Here is a 21,713-nt window from a genome sequence, read left to right as displayed (position 1 = left end):
AAAATATAAGCGCCTCAAAGGCAGGGACTATATTTCTTTTATTTCAGTACTTACCTATTAGAAACACAAAATATTTTTTTAAATATGATAAATCAATACTGCTATTATTGCACCAATGGTCATCAGAGTACTGATCCAACCTGAATGCAGTAGCAAACTGCACAAGTGCTTTATCTGAAATGCATTCTATTAATTGGTCTTGTAAACAAGTTTTTTCGGCCCTTGAGAACAATTGTTGGATTCCAGAAACCATTTCCTTAGTCCTGCTTACCTTTACTCTGCATTACAAACTTCATCTCCTATCAACTTTTAAAAACTAGAATGCTCTTGTAAGCAACTAAAATTGGAAAGTGTTCTACTGTTTCGGCGAGGAGCAATTAAGTCTTGTCATGTTACCCAATTAAGTTGTTTTACAGATTACTTGTCAATTTACTAACCTTAATAAAGGTGTTAACAATATAAATAAGGGGAATTCACAAACTACAGGTTCAGAGACAATTTCCCAAGATTAAACTGTAGGTTGTCATCCATTTTTATAGTGATATTAACAATATTTAAGACACCCACTATGCATAATATATAGCAAATTATTTAATTCCAGTGGATTTTTCTCGTTAAATTTAGGGGTTGGATATTGTAAACGTCCTTTTGTTTCCTTCTCTTAGTCACCGGTATGTGGGTGGGAAGGGACTAGAGCACAGATGCTAGTCTTTCCTCCTTCTTCCGGCATGATCCGAAGCTGACACCTCCACGGAAAACCAAAACGCTCCCCCTTCCTTTTCCAGCAGACGCAGGCATCAATCTCTCCGCACAGGCCAGGGCAGAGAGCGCACAGGCTGCTGGGACTTGTAGTCCCGTGCCTGTGACCGGACGGCCCGTGCAATCCACGGCTGCGTGGGCATTCTGGGATATGTAGTCTCTAGTAGTTTGTGTTATTCGTTTAGGCTAAAGGTCTAGAAGGGACAACACAGATTCCCCGGTCACGTGACCTAACTGTAGCGCGTACAGAGATCGCACTGCGGCTCCGGGTCCAGCTAGTTCTCGCCCCCGCGCGGCGGTTGCTGAGGAGACGGCGCAACTCGCGCCGCGCGTGGCCCCCTCTGCAGTCCCCCCGCCCCCTTTCTCCCACCACAATGAGATCCTAAGATGGCGGAGGCTGCGGCGGTTGACTCCGAGAAGCTGAAGTAGAAAAGGGGCCGTTGGGCTCTAGGCCGTCGGGAGCGTTGTGAACCTCCTTTGCGGTTTCTCAGGACTGACCCCCCGCCCCCCTCCCCGCTTGGCGGGCCTTCGGCGCTGACCGCCGCTCCGCCTGTGGCAGGAGGGGCTACTTCGTGAAGAGGTAAAGCCTGCGCGTCCCGGCCCCTGGCAACGGGGCAGCGAGCCATACGGGCGGAAGAGCAACGGCTGTGGGACTCTTGGCAGTGTTGGGCCGGGCCTGGGGCCCTCGCGTCCTCTGCGGGCTCCGGGGTCGCCTTCACTGCCTGCTCTCCGTCCCACGGGCAGACTGTCCGCCCCCTCCCCCGGGAGCAATCGACGCCATCTCCCGGGTGAGCATCTTTGGGACGCGTTGTCGCCAGCAGGAGCCCCTTTGGGCCTTGCTGCCCCCACCCCTCTTCTCTGTCTCGTCCTCTGGAGGAGGCCGCCGGGGCTCGGGATTCCCTTCGAGGGCGCTGGCAGCGGGGTGGGGGCTGCGCCCGTCCCCGGCCGTTCTGTGGGGCTGTGGGCGCCTGGAGCTCCGGGTGGAGCGGGCGCGGTGTGGAATGGCGTGAGCCTTAGGGTTTGGGTTAGCTCGTGAGCTTCCTACGGTGTTCTTAGGGCTGAGGGTCGGTGTAGGCGTTCCTGACTTCGGCCGAGAGTTGGTTCTTTTCTGGGAAGGGAACGTTAATTTAGTAGGCCTCCTTCGTGTCCCCGGTGCTCTCCCTTCTGCGCGCTTTACTGCAAATGCAGTTAAACTGGGGATAGACTTGGGGAAAAGGGACGCAGTCGGGTTGGGGGAGCAAGCGTTGCTTACTGCCGCAGAAATGCGGATTAGATATTAGGCCCCGCTGGAGCGCCTGGGCTAGCGAACTTTTTGCCCCGCGGCCCACTCCTGGGGGCCCGTCTTATCTTGTCTTCTTTCTTTTCTTTTCTTTTCTCTCTTTTTTTCCTGGCTAGTTTGAAGTGCGTGTGGTATGAACTGCGGATAACAGATCGTGCTTTGGTTCTAGAAGAAGGGGGCTTTCCGGGCGGCCGGGGACCCCACCCCGTAACAGCTTTTAAGACTCCTCCTCCTCTGGACTCTCTGGTTACGGGAGTACGTGCTGTTACAGCTTCGAGTGCACCTGCTCCTTTCTTTCCCCATCACCTTCCTGGTGAGGGCGAGTGGATGCCACTAAAATCCTGGATATTTATTTATTTATTTATTTATTTATTTATTGCAGTACCTGGAATCAAACTCGAGACCTTGCGCTTGCCAGGCAGGCGCTTTTGCCGCTGAACTGTCTCCCCAGCTCGCAACTGAATTTTTAAATTATAGGTGCGCCTTGTGTTTATATAGCGACATAAGTATTTTGTTATAAAGAAGCTCATTTTAAATTATACACGTTTTTCGTCATTGAGTATTCAGGGGTCTTTGAGTAGTTTGACAGAAGTTATGATTTGATCCATCAGAAGAGTAAACTTATATATAGGTCTTTAGATGGATGATACGGTAGCTGGGATTGTTTTCATTATATTTCAGAATAGATGTTAACATCATTTTGTTGTTTGGTAGACTGGGAGGTTTGGAGGATTACGTATTTTTTCTGAATGAGTAAGATAACTTGAGTTTAAAATATTGATAAGTAATAGTTTTCCTCTTTATTGACTTCCTAAACATTTTAGACTATATTATTTATTACTCAGTGTAAAAATTTACTGATTTTTTAAAAATCATTATCACACAACAGCTTTGAAGTGTCCGACAAGAAAACTAGTTTCTAAAAAGGTAGTTGACATCTTTGTGTGTGTGTGTGTGGGGGGGTTGCCTAATAGCTAAAAAGCTATGAATGAAAACTGCAATCTGAATACCAGTGCTTGACTATCTAATTTTTTTATCTAAATTAAAAAAATTTCTGGGTTTGTTGCTGCTTTATTTACTGTTTCTCAGCAGGCCACTTTAGTGGGCTTTTTCTCTATCTTTGTCTCTTAACTGTTCTTGGAATGATTTATGCAGTACCTTTAGAAATTTTTTCACTGAATTTCACTGAATTAAGCCCATTTACTTTTGAATTTATACCATAACAAGCAAGTGCATAGGGCTGGAGAGATGGCTCAGTGGTCTAAAGCACCTACTTGAAGCAAGCTTGGCAAAGCACAGGGACCGCGGTTCGATCCTCCAGCACCACATGCCAGCCAGCCCGCCCCCTGGTGGGCTGAGCTGGCCACACACACACACACACACAAATAAATGTAATAAATAAAAATAAATATTTTTTTTTAAAAAAAACAAGTGCATAGCTCCTCTTTGTAATCCACATAATCTCAGGCTATCTCCTTCACATTTTTGTTACAATAATTGGCTTTGTTTTTTATGAACTTCCTACTTTTTAAGTTTGTTATGTCTACAATTGACTGCTCTTTTAGTTGATTAAAATTAATTTGAACATTATTTTTTGTGTATAATGTATTGCCACATGTTAAAAGCTAGTGCTGGAGAATGCAAGTTTACTGATGAAAGGTTATATTATTGTTAAGGGCAGTTTAGAAAGTGAATAATATAAGATAAAAATGAGAAGAAATTATGTTAAATGCATTTTAGACATAATTGCTCTTTTAAAGTTATGAAATAATCATAATTTTCTGTTAAAAATTTATGATTATTTTCAAAATTTGTTCAATACATTGATTTTTCTGGGGGTTTTTTGTTGTTTGTTTTGTTTTTGTTTTTGTTTTTGTTTTTTTGTACTGGGGATTGAACTCAGGACCTTGGCACTTACCAAGCAAGTGCTTATGCTGCTGAGCTATTTCCTTGGCCCCCATTCTTGATTTATTTTCTTTCTTTTTTAATGTATTTTAGTACAGGGACTCCAGGGTCTCACTACACAGATTAGAGTCCTACTGATCTTCCTGTTTTCAGCCTCCCAAGCACTGGGATTACAGGGGGTACCACCATATCCAGTCTTTGTCACCTCAGGGAAACCCCAGGGGCAGGGCCAGCACAGCATGCTGGGGATCAAACCCCAGTCCCTGCACTCTTGTCTAAGCAGGTGCTTTAGTCCACAGAGCTATTTGGCCAGCCCTTGATTTTCTACAAAAGCAGATTTTCAGGTTTCTTTTAAGAGACGGAAACTATTCTGAGAAAATACAAATTGATAGTTGGTTTGCATGTGAATTATATTTCTCAGTAGTTTTTTTTTTTTTTTTGTGGGGGGAGCGTTCTGTAAGACTGTAGAACAAAGTAGAACAATAGGAATGGAATGTAGGTGAAAAAATGGAACTCCAGTAAGATTGAAAGTGAGTATATCAGAGTTTCTAAAGCGTTAGGTGATTGCTTATGAGTAAGCATTTAGTGAAATAATTTATCAAGTTGGTTATAAAATGATTTTCTTTTTAGCACATTAGAGAAGAAGATATAAGGAATCAAAAGTTAATGTTGATTTTCTTAATAGGGGATGTGGCCTTTTCTGAAGGAGGGAGTGGATTTGAGACTTAAAAAAACTACAAATGGTTTGGAATAATCATGCTAAGGAATTTGAGGCAAGTAAGAAACACATAGTAAGCAGTACATTTAATAGACTCCAGTGCCTCCAATGTACTGTGTAATAACTGTACTGTAAGTAGGGCAGTGAACACAAACATTTACTATATTTCATGGAGGAGAGAGAGAGACAAGGAGAGAGAATATAATATACCTTAATAGAATATAACATACCTGAACAGTGGACACTGTTGTTATTATGATTATTCCTCCATTGTTGCTGGTGTAAAGTAGAAGTAAAGAAAGCCAGCTAGTTGGTTTACCTGAAATTAACTAAATTGGGCAAATTGATAAGAAAGTCAAGGATGCTAGCATTGCATTTCTGGAATGGCTCATAGGCTTTATATTTGAGTTTGCATAAGAAATAAATTCAAGGAGAAAATAGTGATTAACTGGAGGGCAACAGAAAGGTCAGCAGAAATGAGACAGAGAAGTATAATGCAAGAATTTATGATCAAAAGTGGATTTCCAGCAGTTCAGGACCTTGAACAAATTACTAACCCAGAGTGAAAAGGTACAACAATAAAGAAGATGAAAGAACAGTGGGCTTGAGACCAGAATCTTTGAGAGATAACTGCCTATCTTCTCTTCCTAAAAGCAGGGAGTGATTTTGAAGACTGAAATTAGGAGACAGTTTTAGTCAAGGAACAGGACGATGTGAGGTAGGACAATAGGAAGGAAATGATGCCCAGTCAATATAGAGAATGATATTTTTGATAGCTAATTTTCCAAAAGACAAAAGATTAAGCATTAATTAAATAAAAACGGTCCTCGGATGGTATGCTTTTTCTGTGAATCAAGGAGAGGAGGAGTAGCTTGTTTTTTTTTTTTAAATGTATTTGGTACAGGGTCTTACTATGCAGCTCGGACTTGTAGTGATCCTCCTGTTTTCAGCCTCCCCTGCACTGGGATTACAGGTGCCCCACCACTTCCAGCCTTGGTGATCCTGTCTTTGTAGATGGGTTGGCTGACTTGGCATCTGGTGTGGGGGATCGAACCTTAGTCCCTGTGCTTGCCTAAGCAGATGCTCAGTTTGCTGAGCTATCTCGCTGGCCCTTAGCATCTTATTTTAGAAATAATTATTTAGCAATGGTGCTTTTAGAGAGATTTGAGACTTTAGGGAATGTATAGGAATGGATGGAAGTTAAATAGCAAGTTTGTAAAAGTCCCAAGGTTGAGGTAGAAGAAGCTTTTACCAGTGAGTATGGAATAGAATCGAATTGTAGAGCTTTGAGTTTGAAGGCAGTAGCAAAGTTTATTGATTTTGCTTTGGGAGAAACATGTAGTTAAGGATAAGGAAACAATTGCTTTTTTTTTTTTTTTTTTGAATATGCTTATATGGAGGAAGAGGTTCTAGCAAGGATACTTTTATACATTGAAAAATAAATGTACCTCAGGGTTTGCATTTGCTTGCCTGCCTGCCTGCCTTCCTCCTCCGTTCCCCTTCCCTTCCTTCCCCTCCCCAAGGCCTCCCTATGTAGTTCAGCCTGGCCTTAAACTTGTTATACGCATGTGCCATCATACCTAGTTTACATTTACTTTTGTAGAAAGTAAGGATATATTAAACAAATTTTGCTAGTATAAAAATGTTCTACATAAGTAATTATTAAAAAGAATTGTACCATAAAGAAATGATAATTTTGAGGAGCAAGATATGTTAACCTCATTTAAACATTACACTGTGTGGTACTGCATTAAAATGTACAATTTTTATTAAACATTTTTAATTAAAAATCAATACATTTGGGGGCCAGGGAGATAGCTTAGTAGAATAAGTGCTTGCCTGGCAAGTGCAGGGTCCTGAGTTCAATCCCCAGTACCACACACACACACACACACACACACGCCAAAAAAACCCCCAAACATTTATGTCATATGTAACTACCATAAAATAGACCTACTATCATACTTGGTACTTGGTATAGTGTAAGTTTTATTGATTCAGATAGAGTGGTATATTTATTTTTGATTTGTATATCTTACTTCCCTCCAGCTTAGCATTTCAGATTAATGGAAGGGATTAGGATCACACATCCAAGTACCACCCATATAAAAGTTAATTCTCACTTAATACTAAAGCTTAAATTTCTTCAACTAGATAATGGCTGTTTATACCATAATGCCAAGAGTAAAATACTACTTAAAAATAATGCTAGATTAAAATAGAAAGAAAGAAAAATTCAAATAAGACAAACAAAATAGAATGGATTTAAAAACATAACTTAATAACAGAAAATAGTAATGCAAGTCATTTTTCCGTGTTCCATGATTGAAATAAAGAGTGTCAGTTAAAGCTGTTCGGGCTCTAAATAAATCTTTATTTAAAATTTTTGCTAGTATGTGTTTGCAGCATGCTATATAAATCTTTTAAAAAATAGCATGTTGTCCAATCAGAATTGTCAGCAGAGAATAATATAATGGTTGTAAAATGAATGCTTAAGATGGTGCTTGTCATATAGTAAAATAAATGTTAGTAGCAATTACCTTTTTGTAATTGGGTAAATTGAAGATTTTCTTCAGTTATTACCAGTTTTTGCTATTTAAATACTTACGGCTAGGTAGCTTGGATTAATTTATAACTGGCTTCTGTAACTGCTATTCTTTTCCAGATATTAAATTTTTTTCAGATTTATGCTTCCAAATTAATTTCAATATCATTTTGGATACTGAAATTTGAATACATTTTGAATCACGTTAGGATTGTTGTTTATTTATTTATTTATTTTTTTGTAGCAGGAATCGAATTGATAACCTTGTACTTGCCAGGAAGGCACTGTATCACTGAGCTACATCCCTGGTCCTGGGATTTTTATTGGAACTATATCAAGCCAATATATTTTTAAAAGAGATATTTGCAATTTTTAGTTTTCCTTTTTCAGATTTTCTCTTATATTGTTCATTAGCATTTGCATAGTTTTTTTCACAAGCAACAAAGTCATATCCCCAGATATTTTTTATTTTTGTCTCTATTATAAGTGATGTAATTATATTTTTAAAGTAGCACTAGGTGACTTTTGAAGTTCTTTTAAATCTTCAGATACCACTTTTTTTTCTTCATTTACGTATTTGTACAGGGTCTCATTATGCAGCTCAGACTCATAGTGATCATCCTGTTTTCAGCCTCCCCAGCACTGGGACTACAGGCCTGTGCCATCGTGCTCGTACTCACTCATCTGCTCAGGCATGCAGGACCAGGAATCGAACCCTTGCCTAAGCAGGTCTGCTGAGCTATCTTGCCAGCCTGATACCACTTTTTAAAATAATGTTTGTTTCATATTTTTCTGCTTGATTGAACTTTAGAAACATTGTTAAGTAACTTTTGTGTGGCCTTCCTATCTTGTTCTTATTTTAATAAAATTGTCTATCGTATTTTAAATATTTAAGATTTACTGTTTAAGATTAACTACTCTTCAACTCTTCAGAGAATTATTACAGTAACATACACTCATTAAAAAATAGAAACTATTAAAATATTGTGAGCAAATATCAGTGTATTTGTGTTTTCTAAGATTTTTTTCGAATTAGTATTATGTTGGATTTGTTGTTGTTGTTTTGTTTTTTGGCAGAACCAGGGATTGAACTCGGGCCCTTGCGCTTGCCAGAGAAACGCTTATTCCACTAAGACATCTCCCTAGCATGATGTTGGATTTTTTCATAGCAGTTTTTATTTTGAACTGATAAAATTGAACTTGCTGTGTAATCTTTTAATGTAATAAAAAAAATTCTAGAATTTAAACATCCATGGAACAAATCTGCTTGGCTGTGGGTGATAATCCTTTGTTGTGCTATACCAAAAGTGATAGATTGGGATCTTCGAGTCAGTGCAGTTTGGATTTGTATTCATTTTTTGCCCTTATAACTGAATGACCTTTATAAAATTATGTAACTCTTCTAAATATTGTCTTATTAATAATCTGATGTCTTTTTCTGTCCCTTGAATTTTATATAAAATTATCCCAACCTCTTTTTTACTTGTCCTTCCTCCAATGTGTAGAATTTTACAGCTGGGAGAAATCCACAGTCCTCCACAAGAAAATGTAGAAATCTTTTCTTATGAACATTTTTCCTTCTGAACCTCTTTCACTGTTGCTTTGTCCTTTACTTTCATGTGTAGAAGAAACATTCAACTGGAGGAAATTTGTGGTAGAACTTTAGCATGAGTGGGAGAACTATGAGTTAGGGATATAGGCATCATTTTTCTTAATATCTTTTTAGCCTGTTCACTCTTGGATTTTCTTCTTTCTTTCTTTCTTTTTTTTTGGTCAGAACCAGGGATTGAACTCAGGCCCTTGAGCTTGCCAGGGAAGTGCTTATTCCACTGAGCCATCTCCCCAACCCCTCTTGGATTTTCTTGACCCTTCTCCACACTTTGATCTGCGTCTCTGTGGTCACCTTCTCATCATCTTACTTAGCATTACTGATATCTTTTTCTTCTCCCTTTGTTTCATCAGAGCACTTAGAACTCCTAGATCTTTGGCCTAAAACTTATGCCCCTATTATTGGGATATCAGTTAAAAAATATTCCAAATTCATTATCAGAATAGAGATGCTTTCCTTGTTTGGAGTTCTGGTTCTGTTTAATGTTTTTCTCCCTTATTACTCTACCTTTTAGGACTGTGAAAAATGCAGGCCAGTGTATATTTTGGATAGAGCTTTTTTTCCTTCTACCATCACTCCAGCTGCTTAATTCGTGTTAATGTAATAGTGTAATAGCCACTAAATTAATTTGTGACATATGGTTAACAGTGCCTCTTTATTTCATAAAATTAGTGCTTCAGAGATTTATTTGTACTTTTGTTTTATGAGAGTATTTAAAAATTGAAGTTCCATATCTTAAAAAGCATATTTTTTATTGTTTTGCAGAAAATTAATTGTTAAAAACCAGTATGGCCACAGGAGGTGGACCTTTTGAAGAAAGCATGAATGATCAGGATTTACCAAACTGGAGCAATGAGAGTATTGATGACCGACTCAACAATATGGTATAATAGCTTACTACTGATGGTGTGCTGTATTGTTGACTGCTAATGTTAAAGTGCAACTTTCTTTCTAAATGTAACTACTAAAAGTCTTTGTAAACGCTGTGAGCTAACTTATTAAGGGACCATAGGCTCTTGATTACTAGTTGAAGACATTTTGGTTTGCTACTAAGAGAAATCAACTTGAGTTAGTTTCTACTGAAAAGGAAATTTAATACAAGAATTTATATTAAATTCCATATTTAATACGGAAACTGTGATAAAGAGTTTTAGGAAGGGACTGGAAAAAAGACCTAGAAAGCTATTGAAAATTACTCTAACTTGACTGCTTTTTTTTTTCCTTTTTGGTCCATGTAATATATGTGAAGGGCTAGTGAGATAGCTCAGTAGATTAAGCACCTGCTTAGGCAAGCGCAGGGATTGGGGTTTGATCTCCAGCACCAGATTCCGCACTGGCCCCACCCCTGGGTGCACTGAGCTGGTTGCAGAGATTGGCCTGGTGGCCTGGGCCAAGTGGCACATTCCTGTAATCCCAGTGCTGGGGGGAAGGGAAAACAGGAGGACCACTATTAATCCAAGATGCATAGTGAGACCCTGTACCAAATACATTTAAAAAAAAAAAAAGTGTGAGTGTCCCATTATCCTAAAGTTTTCAGTTAAAACTACAGTTGTATACAGACTAGTTATCTTTTAGTTTCTAATTTGAATTTTAAAATATTCTAATTTGGATTAGAGATGCATTTCTTTTCCAGTCATCTTTGGCCAAGAAGGGGTATTATTTAAATTTAGCAGGAACACTCACACATGGATTGGGGAGGAAGGCCAGTTCATAAAGGAATGTTTTGTTATAAATAAAAATAAAAATATGATTTTATTAAAATAGTAACTAAAAATCTTCTGGTAGAAATAAAGTAAAAATTTTTAGATTTTTTGGTCAATGAATTAGATTAGGTGGGTATAATTAAGTAATAGGTTTTCTAGTTGAAATATTAAACTTTTTTTGTCATATACTGAATATTGTCATGTATATCTTTGCCTATAAAATAATAATAGTTACAATTATTGCTTATTAAATACTAGGTATTGTTTTAGATGTTTATGTTATTTTTAAATCTGTTTCAAAGATAACACTATTTAGAGATTAGAAGATAGAGCTTAGGAAGTTAGATAAATTGACTAGGGTCACACAGTGGTGTATTTCTTTAGAAAACAATAATTATTTTAGCTCCCAGGCCAGTTTTAGGTCTGTCTGCTTTTTTTGTACAGGAATCCAGTAAATTTATGAGTAGAAAACAATTTCTAAAGGGCATTGAGAATATTTAGATTAAGTTTAGGGTTGAGATTTGGGAGTTTATATTTGTTACTTATCTGTATAATGGGAAATTATTATGTTTTCTAAGGATAGGCTAGGACATTAGGATAGATTTAATGAAGAGAAAAATAGTTACTATAAATGTCATTAAAAATGTATGTTTATGTAAAAAAGTCTTGTCACTTTAATTGTAAGATGACCAGTTAAATCTTGATCAGTGTTTTAAGCATACCTTTTTTTCTTCGTGGTTCAATAGAGGGCAGATTAACTTTGCTTTTCCTTCTTTTTTTTAAGGATTGGGGTAGCCAACAGAAAAAGGCAAATAGATCATCGGAAAAGAATAAGAAAAAGTTTGGTGTAGAAAGTGATAAAAGAGTAACTAATGATATTTCTCCGGAGTCATCACCAGGAGTTGGAAGGCGAAGAACAAAGACTCCACATACATTTCCCCACAGTAGATACATGACTCAGATGTCTGTCCCAGAGCAGGCAGAGTTAGAGAAACTTAAACAGCGCATCAACTTCAGTGATTTAGATCAGGTTTGTGAATTATTTGGAAAGTCAAGGTACAATTGCAGGACTACTGAAATGGATTAGGTAGTTTGCTTTAGAGTAAACGATTGAGCTGCTTAGTTTGTTTTAAAGTTTCTTTCTGTGCATATGGAAAGAACTTTAATCAGTGATCAAAATACTGTCCTTTGCAGGGCCAGAGAGATGGCTCACTGGAATAACACAAGGGCCTGAGTTCAATCCCTGGTTCCGCAAAAAAACAACAAACAAAAAAAGTACTGTCCTTTGGTGGAAAACAAAGTCTTAGATATTTGTAAACTTGCCAAAGGCATATTTTTCTGGATTTTCTTACTATGCTAATAGCTAATTTAAATTATTTCATTATAAAACTGTTAATGTTGCTAACTGAATGAGATTGTTATGACGTGACTAGAAAGAAGTTTCCAATTTAGTATATTAAGTGTGGAATGTGCTGAATTACTTCAAATTCAAAATAAAACTTTTGTATTTATATTCACTGAAATTAAGTTTAGATCTAAAAGCAAATAGAAATGATAATCTCTTTTCTCTTAAAGAGAATAAAAAGTAAAACATTGAACACTACAGAATTTCCAGATGATATGAAATCAGAAGTGGTTGTTATGTTGTATATTATTATCTTCATAGTAATTGTTGAGATTACCAGATATAAACATGCAAAGTTGTTTAAAAAATTAAGCATTAACTGTTCCTTTCCATAAACTAATACAACTTAGTAGTACAATTATCTTAACTGTCTATCATTTATTTATATATTTCTTTTTTTTTTTTTCTCCTTTCCTTCATCTCAGTTTTTTCTTTTTGAGCAGTTTCTGTCCCTTTCACAATATCTCTTGTAGATAATGTGATGTTTACACATGCAGATAATGCACTATTAAACAATATTTTATTGTTACCTTTGCTCTTGGAGAGATGAACTAGTTTTCACATATGTAGAAGTACTGTTCTATACTGAAGTCTGAAAGTACCTTCAAGGCTAATGTGACAGTGGTGATATATATGATTAGGTGTCATGTGCATGTATGCCAGATACTAAATCAGATACTTTTGCAAACAGTGCCTCCAAATCTTTATGTTGATTGGGTCCAGAGACTATAAAAACTTTGTAAGCAAGCAACAAATAGCAGTGTGAATTATAAATGCTGCCCATAGTACTAGTACTTAAACTAATTCTCTTCATGTTTTAATTGTCTTACAAAATGAGTAGGAAATATTAATCTAATTTTGATATTTCAGTAAAAGAATTTTGTAGATCTGAAGCTTTTTGAAATTTTATTAAAATCTGTTCATGCATACCTCCTGAAATATCTCATGGTGAAACTAAGAACTTTGGAATTACTTTAATTTGTGAAAAGATTGTGTGATTTGATTTCTTTTTTATATATAGAGAAGCATTGGAAGTGATTCTCAAGGAAGAGCAACAGCTGCTAACAACAAACGTCAGCCTAGTGAAAACCGAAAGCCCTTCAACTTTTTGCCTATGCAGATTAATACTAACAAGAGCAAAGATGCTGTTATGAGTCTTCAAAAGAGAGAAAAGCTTGGATCAGCACAATGTAAAGAGTTGTTTGCTTCTGCATTAAGTAATGACCTTTTGCAAAGCTACCAGATCTCTGAAGAAGATGGAAGAGGAGAGCCTGCAATGGAGAGCAGCCAGGTAGTGAAATATTTTGCTTGATTTCACAAATCCAAGAATATAAACATTAAGATTTAAAAATTAAATTAGTTTATACACATAGCAGTTTTATTTAGGTACAAGTAAACTCTTTCCTGGGCCCTCTTCATTAATCTGTCAGGTGTAAGACAGGATTTTAGGTCTGTGGAAATAACTCAACAGTCTAAGTGCCTGCCTGGCAAGGCCAAAGACCTGAGTTTGATCCTCGATACTGTGTGCTGTGCCAGCCCTGGAACCCTGGGCATGCCATACTGCAGGCCCGGAAACCGGGCATGGTGATGCACGCCTGTAATGCCAGTCCTGGAAAGGCTGAGATGGGAGGGTCACTTCAGATCTGAACTGCATATTGAGACCCTGTATCCAGTAAATAAATAAATAAATAAATAAAGCAGAATTTCAAAACTTCCAAATGATTGGAAAAGTACCATATTCAGGTTCTCGCATTTGCCCAAAACTAAATATTATATTGCTAAATTTTAGTAAAGAGCATTAGAAGCAACATGATTAGTAGACTTTCACAAGAAATTTTTTAAATGGTGGTACTATTTTGAAAAGTATAATACTTTTAATTATTTATAAAGAAATACGTAAATATTAGGAAATTTTATATTAAAATGCTTTGGTATAGTTTTATTAAAAATGTTCATATAAAGGTATTTTGAAATTTAAATTGATGCTAGTTGGAGTTTTTAGTATTGACATTTATGTTTTTGTTAAAATCGAAATGTGATTCAGATTTTTTACGTGTATGCATCCATATGATAAACCTAGACTTGTTTGGGGTTATTCTAATTGAAATAAAAATCTGTGAAATTGTTGCAATTTAATTATGCTCAATTTTACATTTGTATATTATTGTGCTTCTTTTTGCTTTCTCCCCTCTCTTCTTTTCCCTCTGCTTTTCTTTGCTTTTTTTAGTACTAGAGATTGAATCCAGGGCCTTCACTTTGAGCTGTATCTCCAGCCTTTTATTTTTTCGAGACAAGGTATAGTTGCAAAGTCATTAGAATTGCCCCAAGCTGGGCTTGAACTTGAAGTTCACTTGCATCACTCAGCCTCCCAGAGTGCCAAGTTTACAGAGGTATACTACCATGCCCACTTCTTAATTTTCTTTTTTGTATTTTCTCTGCAGATTGTAAGCAGGCTTGTTCAAATTCGTGACTATATTACCAAAGCCAGTTCCATGCGAGAAGATCTTGTAGAGAAAAATGAAAGATCTGCTAATGTTGAGCGTCTTACTCATCTAATAGATCACCTTAAAGAACAAGAAAAATCATACATGAGATTTCTCCAAAAAATCCTTGTAAGTTTTAGACTTTTTAATAACATGTTGAATTACTTTTGTAATTTGCCTGTGTAGACATACTGATGACATTCTGATGCCACCCAGAGGAGGTAACATTTTTAAAAAATCGTGCCATCCATTATAACATTTTATTGCCCTTTTTAATAGTTGTATGATTTATACCACTAAAATATTTCAGGCTAGAGAAAATGAGGAGGAGGATGTTCGGACTATAGATTCAGCTGTGGGATCTGGTTCTGTAGCTGAGAGCACATCGCTAAACATAGATGTGCGGTCTGAGGCTTCAGATACCACGGTAAGCGGCTTTTTGGTAATTAAAGTGATAGAAATGAAGATTTAAACTCTCCTCCCTTTTTTAGGATAATATTTTATAGGTATTCCTTAATGAAAAGTGTATTTCAGGGAAGAAACCCTCAAATTATTAATGCTGTAATACTTTTTTTTTTTTTTTCCGGTGGAACTGGGAATTGAACTCAGACTCTTGTGCTTTCCAGGGAAGCGCTTATTCCATTGAGCCATCTCCCCAGCCCCTGTAATACATTTTTAAACATGGAAGTTTTGTTTATTAACATTAAAAATAGTTTTTAGTAATTTTTGAACTTAGTGTTTTTGTAGTTTGTTTCATCAAACTTTATTAATTTTGAGAAGCACTGGGGAAATAAAAAATTCACTGTGACTTTAATGGCTATTGGTAATCACTGATGATACCAGCGATTGCCAGACATATAGTATGTTAGAGAAATCTGTTCATGAGCCCCTGAAGGCTCATTTTAAGGGTCTTTGTATTTTTTCATTTCTCAGGTTGTAGTTTAGTACTATAGGAAAACCAAATGACTAAAAAATGAGATAAAGACTAGTAAATAGTATAGGATCGCGTTTACATTTTTATTTAATTCAATATGAGAAAAATACTATGATTTCTAACTGCAGAATGAAATTTCCGCAAATAATATCCTTTGGAAAAATAAAAATTTCAAATTTTTTGATGAAAGCTTTGTAGAATAGCATGCATTTGCAATAGTAAACTTCAAAACTTATTACCAGAAAATTTTTCTTTTTAAAGGATAACCATGTATCCACTTTGTTTTTTGAGGTTTTACTAACAGTACTGTTCAGCAAGGAATTTGAGGGTTTGTTTCCTTTTAGAATTGGTCTGTGCAGTTTTAAATACCTCCTTTTCCATGACCTTCTTAGTTTGTAGATATAATTTGAATTTTATTCTCTTCCTTATTTTTACCAGGAAATACTCATAGGGCTTGATCCAAACAGTTGTTGAAGAGTGGATTCTACTGTGGGGCACTTGTCTTTTTAGTTATAGTGTTGCCAGGAATAATTTACTTCTTACATATCAGCAGAAGATGAAAGTGTTAGAACAATATGGGTAAAGGAATTTGTCAAGAAGGGGTGGGAAATGGCATAGCCAGTTATTATAACATACGTACTAGCATCTAAAGTGTTTACCATTCTGAAAATTTTTCATAATATCATATCATTTATTAATAGTACGTAGCAGAATAAATGTTAAATTATATTCTAGCCATTTTGTGTAGCTTGGAAGTTGCCTTGGATATGATCACTAATAAGCAACAATTTAGCATGTAAATATTGCAAGTCTGATCTTGCTGCCACTTAGGTGTGGGAGAGTAGATTTTTTTTTTTAAAGGAGGAGGACCTGGGAAAGTTTTGTGTTTATTTATAATATTTATGTTAAGCAGGAATTCTGTTAAGAAATTTATATGTAACACTATTTAATAAAGGAGGCATCTTTTAGTCCAAGAATTTGGCCATGCATTGAGGACAAACTAGGGAATTCAGCCTCACAAAAACAGGTTTCAGACATTGATGTTACAACAAGTCCAAAGGGGAAAGGTAACAGACCTCCTCACAATGACAGGGAACTGAGGCCTAATCCATAAAAGCATGGATTTCCCTCATAGGTATACTTCATAATATTAACTTGGGAAGTCTGACTTGGGAGTATTTCTTTTGTTCATGTTTCCTGTCACTTACTTGCTTTTTTGTTACTATGACTCTAAATATATATGTTATTGGCATGGTTAATTATTGTATTATAATTCGCTTTAGTAAAATTATGTGCCTTGAGACTGGTGTGGTGGCGTACGCCTGTAATCCCAGCTCTTGAGAGGCTGTAAACAGGCAGATCACTACGAGTCTGATCTAGTAGTGAGACGAGACCCTAAACACCCTGTAGACCCTTCCCTTAAAAAAAAAAAAACAAAAACCAAAAAACTGTACCTTACTGATGTTCTTTTTGCTTTCATATATACTGCTCCATGGGTTAAATGTAATAGCTGATTTTAATTTATATTAAGAAATTGAAAGATGATTAACAAAGGAAATAATTTCGTTCCTTGTTTTGCTGTCAAAATATGTGTAATACATTCTGAAGCCTGGAATTGTCTTACAGTTGTTTGCAATATTAGGGTGCATGCATTCAAATAAAACTTATTTTTCTTATAGTCATTTGTTAGAGAAAAAATAGAGCAAGCTATTAGCTTTCCTTATATTTTAAAAAATGAAATACTTTTATGCTTTTTTTGGCTTATGTGTTTGTTGCTGTTCAAAACCTTTTCCCTTTTTTTTTGAAAAATAATTATTCATTTGACTTATTTGAATTATTTTGCTGGATTCCTTCAGTGGCTGATGTTCTATATGAAAGCATTCAAGATAAATTCAAAGACAACTATTTGTATACTTCTTTTTATAACAGTTTGAATGAAATAGTGTTAGTGTTAGTAAAACTATATCCTGTTGGCAATGGAAAAGTACTATTTTAATTGCTATAGATAGTAATTTCATGTTTTATTATTTTGTGGGATTGATGCTTCTTTTGTATTTTGTACATATTTTATATTTTCGTAACTATTGAAAAATGACTACTGTCGCAGTTTGTGTTTCTGGTTTTTTTTTTTCTAGCTCCCACAAGAAATTAAGGACGTAGTTTAAAAACCTTGTTAGGTATCCTGTTGTATAGTGTTAAGCGGAATGTGCACTAGTTTAATAGAAGAATAAAAGAACTGTTTTTGTTTTAAACCTGGTAGCTTTGGTGGGGAGAAAGTAAATATGAAGAGTAATAGACATCTTTTGAAATTTGTTGTCTTTCTGTTTAATTCTTCTGAATAGTAGCAAACAAAACTTAAGAGTTGACAGTTACTACAGCATAATTTCTGCCAGATCACCACTTGACTGTTTTTTTCTGTGATCTACATAATGTGTAATACTCATAACCTTTTCCCCATTCCCTCCTCAGAATCCTTTCAAAATAGAAGTTGAGGTCTTATCTGTTTTCAGAGCTGACAATAACCTTGAGAGATGCTGCTTGATATTCTAACACTGGCTATATAAAGGCAAATTCTGCTTGATGTTTATTTTATAGACATAGTGACATTTTGGGTAATATTACAAAAGCCTTCCACGAGTATAGAGAGCCCTTTCCAGTCCTCATTGTGGCACAGGAAGTTTATATTTGTAATCCCATGGAAAAGTTACTGTAATTTTATTTTTTTTAATGTATTTGGTATAGGATCTCACTAAGCAGCTCGGACTCATAGTGGTCATTTTGTTTTCAGCTTCCCCAGTGCTAGGATTACAGGCGTGCACCAACATGCCCGGTCTTGGTAGCCAGTTCAGTGCACCCAGGGGCAGGGCCGGTGTGGCATGTGGTGTTGGGGATCAAACCCCAGTCCCTGCATTTGCCTACACAAATACTTAGTCTGCCATCTCATCGGCGTACACACACACACACACACACAGACACACACACAGAACTTCTGGTTTTTATGCCTAAAATTCTTTTGGGGAGCGGAACCGGGGATTCAACTCGGGCCCTTGCACTTGCCAGGGAAGCAGTTATTCTACTGAGCCATCTCCCAACCCTTTAAATTATTATTTTTTAATCTGTGAACTAAAATGTCGGTAAGGGTAATCTAGAAAAATTTTAAAGTATGTGTTTGAAGGATGGCTATAATCTTGGTTTCCTTTTTGGATTTGTATTGAAAACACCATGGGTAGCCATCTTATTTCTAGATATTTTTACTTCCATTTTCTTGTCTTCCTTTTTTTTGTGTGTTTGATCATAGTCCTCACCTCCTCCCTTGGTTTAGCTTTTCTGAGTCTGAAATACTATTTGTATGGATGCAAAAGTTAAGAAAAAGCAGTAAACTCCACTAACTTTAAAAATTGTTGGGAATTCACTATTGGGTTTGTGAAAAACCTGAACATGATTATACTTATTTTAACAAATAGTATTCTGTGTAATTAGGGTGTTATACTTCTGGAAATAAATGCTAATGATAGGGATTAAAGATTTTTAAAGGGCAGAATATTTGTAATATTAGTTTGGGAGTAGGTAGACCTTTTAAACCTAGATAGTTTGAGCATAACCTGGAGTCTAAACTATTTTGAAGAGGTAAAAGGATTATAAATTAGGTGAAAAGAAGCATTCTTGGAGGGTCTTATTTCCAGATGATTTTTTATTTGTAGAATGCTTGTAAATTTGTACTTTGCCAAAGGAGTATGAATGTGTGTTTATTGACATCAACCTGAAGACATTTCTCTGAGTTGCTCCACTGAGATGTGTCCCTGTTTTCATCTGGTCATACAGTTTACCAATGTGAAATTATTATAGGATTATTTTCCATCAAATTAGAGAGTTAGGTATGTTATACTTATCCTTTAGTTTTTTTCCAAGATGTAAACAGTCTTCAAATAAGGCAGAACTGAAAGGTTGAATTCTGACAGGGATAAATATAAATATAAAAAATATAAATGATAAGGTAGATTACGTCTGTGTCATGGTCATGAAGTCTAGAGATAATCCAGGAATGGTAGATGGGCTCCTGGCTCAGACTTAAATCAAATATTCTCAGCATGATCTACTTCCTATTTCATTTTAACACTCTTGACTACTTAACTGCAAGCATGTGATTTTTGTTGTTGTTCGTTTACTAGTTATTTTGATTTTCAAGTCATATTGTAAAATGTTTTCATGCTTATTTGTTCTTGAAGTAGTAATGAGTTCTATTTGGGGAAGAAAGTGAAGTGGCTTTTGGCTAGTATTGGCAAGGGGACAGGAGCTCAGAAAGAAACGTTTTGAACCTTTTGTGTGCACCATAATTTTGCAAGAATCAAATGACTACAGGGAAAGTAGATCGGTACATTTTTCTTTCAGAGGAAATCATTGAACTTTTACTCTCCTTGTTAATTTTAGGGGGGAATTATTCATTAAAAATCTGTGTAACTGCAATAAAAATATTACTAGTGGAAACTGAAAATAGACTTAAGTACAAAAAGAACAAAATTTTGTGTGTGCTTTAAAAATACTAGGCAAGCATTTTACCACTGTGTTGTTCACATTGCCCTTACATTAAAAAAAAATTTAATGGTAAATCAATACTGAAAATATTTCATACATAATTTAGCTCATAATTTGTTTTCAGGTTGAATTTAAATTTGTGACTTTAGTTTTTTCTTTTTTCTTATTGTCTTACATTTAGAATAGGTTTAGGGGGGCTGGGGAATTAGCTCAGCAGTAGAGTGCTTGCCTAGCAAGCTGGAAGCCCTGGGTTCGATCCTTGGCATCAAAAATAAAAAATAAACCTCCCCTAAAAAATAGTTGAGCGAAAAAAATACAGTAAAACCAAAAAAGACCAAAAACGAACATGCCACCAGAATAGGTTTAGGATATAAACATTTAAATTTTTTTTTAATTTTTTTTTATTTATTTGTGTGTGTGTGTGTGTGTGTGTGTGGCCAGCTCAGCCCACCAGGGGGCGGGCCTGGCTGGCATGTGGTGCTGGGGGATTGAACCGCGGTCCCTGTGTTTTGCTAAACTTGTTCTAAGTAGGTGCTTTAGACCACTGAGCCATCTCACCAGCCCAGGATATAAACATTTAAAATTGATAATTTCTTTTAAGTAATATCTTTCAAATATGTTACTTCTAAGCAGTATTTTGAGGGAATTGGGAAGTTTTTACTTCTGTTTTGTGTACTCACACAGCTGGATACACATAATTGAAAAGTAAAAATAGTAATGATATTTATTCTAAAAATACAAAATCTTCAGCTTTGCTGTATGTCCAGTAGTATATATAGTTAAAGCTTTTTACGTCATAGTTTTAAAGTACATTTTTACAATGTGCTGTTCTTGGCTAGAAATGAAAGGGTTTGTTTGATTTCTATGTGTTTTTAACATACTTTAATGGGTGGGGCTCAAAGTTTCTTAGTTTTGTCTTTTTTACAGAGATTTTCAGGATACTTACCCAGCATAATCTGCTTCCGCTTTTCTATAGGAACTGGATTGGGACTCATATTTTTATGTATATTGTGTGAAACTCTTTTTGCTGTTCAACTTATCTTCTATTTCAAATATCTTTTTCTCTTTCAAATTCATTATAAGCCATTGCTTATGATGTTTTACTATGAAATTACCTAACACTTAATGTGGTAAGCTATCTCTATGTGATCATTCTATTTTTATTTCTTTTTCTTCAGATCTACTAAAACTCTACTTGGGGTTATATATTTACTACCAGTTTATTATCTGTGTATATACATGTTATTGATAGTTAAAACAAGGACATGGATTTTAATAGTCATAAGCATTATTGGTCATACTTTTCAGGCCAGAGATCCTGAACAGGAGCCTGTGGAAGAGATAGAGAATTTGAAGAAGCAGCATGATTTGTTAAAAAGGATGTTACAACAGCAGGAGCAACTGAGAGCTTTGCAGGGACGACAAGCTGCTCTTCTGGCTCTACAGCATAAAGCAGAGCAAGCTGTTGCTGTAATGGATGATTCTGGTATGCTATACTCTTAAAATGTTCTTGTAAGCAAGGCTCAGTAAGTATTTATATTGCAGGGTGGATGCCATATAATCAGATTGTGATTGCTGGCTAGTTTAGAAACCTGCATGTGAGACTTACCATGTCGTTTACTTTTTTCTGGTTACGCAGAAAAGGTTGCAGGGACAAACCACTGGCATACTGTACTGAGCAAACAGACTCCTGCCTCTTCTGTCACAGTATATCCAGAGGTAAAAGGGACAGGTTGTAGTGCTGTTCTTGAGCTTCAAACTGATAGGGCTCTTGATAATCTTATTTCCATTTTTTTGTATTTTATTAATTAGGATTGTTGCTCTTTGCTTGCTTCCCAAG

General features: G+C 36.1%; 1 protein-coding gene across 9 annotated transcripts in view; it reads left to right on the top strand.

Moving 5' to 3' along the window:
* The first annotated feature begins 1,157 nt into the window (after positions 1–1,157).
* The window catches only part of Pcm1 (pericentriolar material 1), a 112,723-nt gene continuing 92,167 nt past the window's right edge, over positions 1,158–21,713 (top strand). For 2 of the 9 annotated variants that reach the window (XM_023721982.1, XM_023721978.1), the window contains exons 1-7: positions 1,158–1,547; positions 9,581–9,699; positions 11,303–11,548; positions 12,945–13,214; positions 14,365–14,535; positions 14,717–14,833; positions 21,182–21,359. In XM_023721982.1, coding sequence (XP_023577750.1) covers positions 9,604–9,699; positions 11,303–11,548; positions 12,945–13,214; positions 14,365–14,535; positions 14,717–14,833; positions 21,182–21,359 — 1,078 coding nt within the window. In that variant the 5' untranslated portion in view covers positions 1,158–1,547; positions 9,581–9,603. Of the gene's footprint in view, positions 1,548–9,580; positions 9,722–11,302; positions 11,549–12,944; positions 13,215–14,364; positions 14,536–14,716; positions 14,834–21,181; positions 21,360–21,713 lie in introns of those variants that run through there. The other 7 variants (XM_023721986.1, XM_004637229.2, XM_023721984.1 and 4 more) reach the window with 6 other exon arrangements.

The sequence above is a fragment of the Octodon degus genome, unplaced genomic scaffold, assembly GCF_000260255.1.
Source record: "Octodon degus isolate 3935 unplaced genomic scaffold, OctDeg1.0 scaffold00088, whole genome shotgun sequence".
Taxonomy (NCBI): Eukaryota; Metazoa; Chordata; class Mammalia; order Rodentia; family Octodontidae; genus Octodon; species Octodon degus.
The sequence above is the reverse complement of the archived record's forward strand: the minus strand, read 5'-3'. Positions and strand labels throughout refer to the sequence as shown.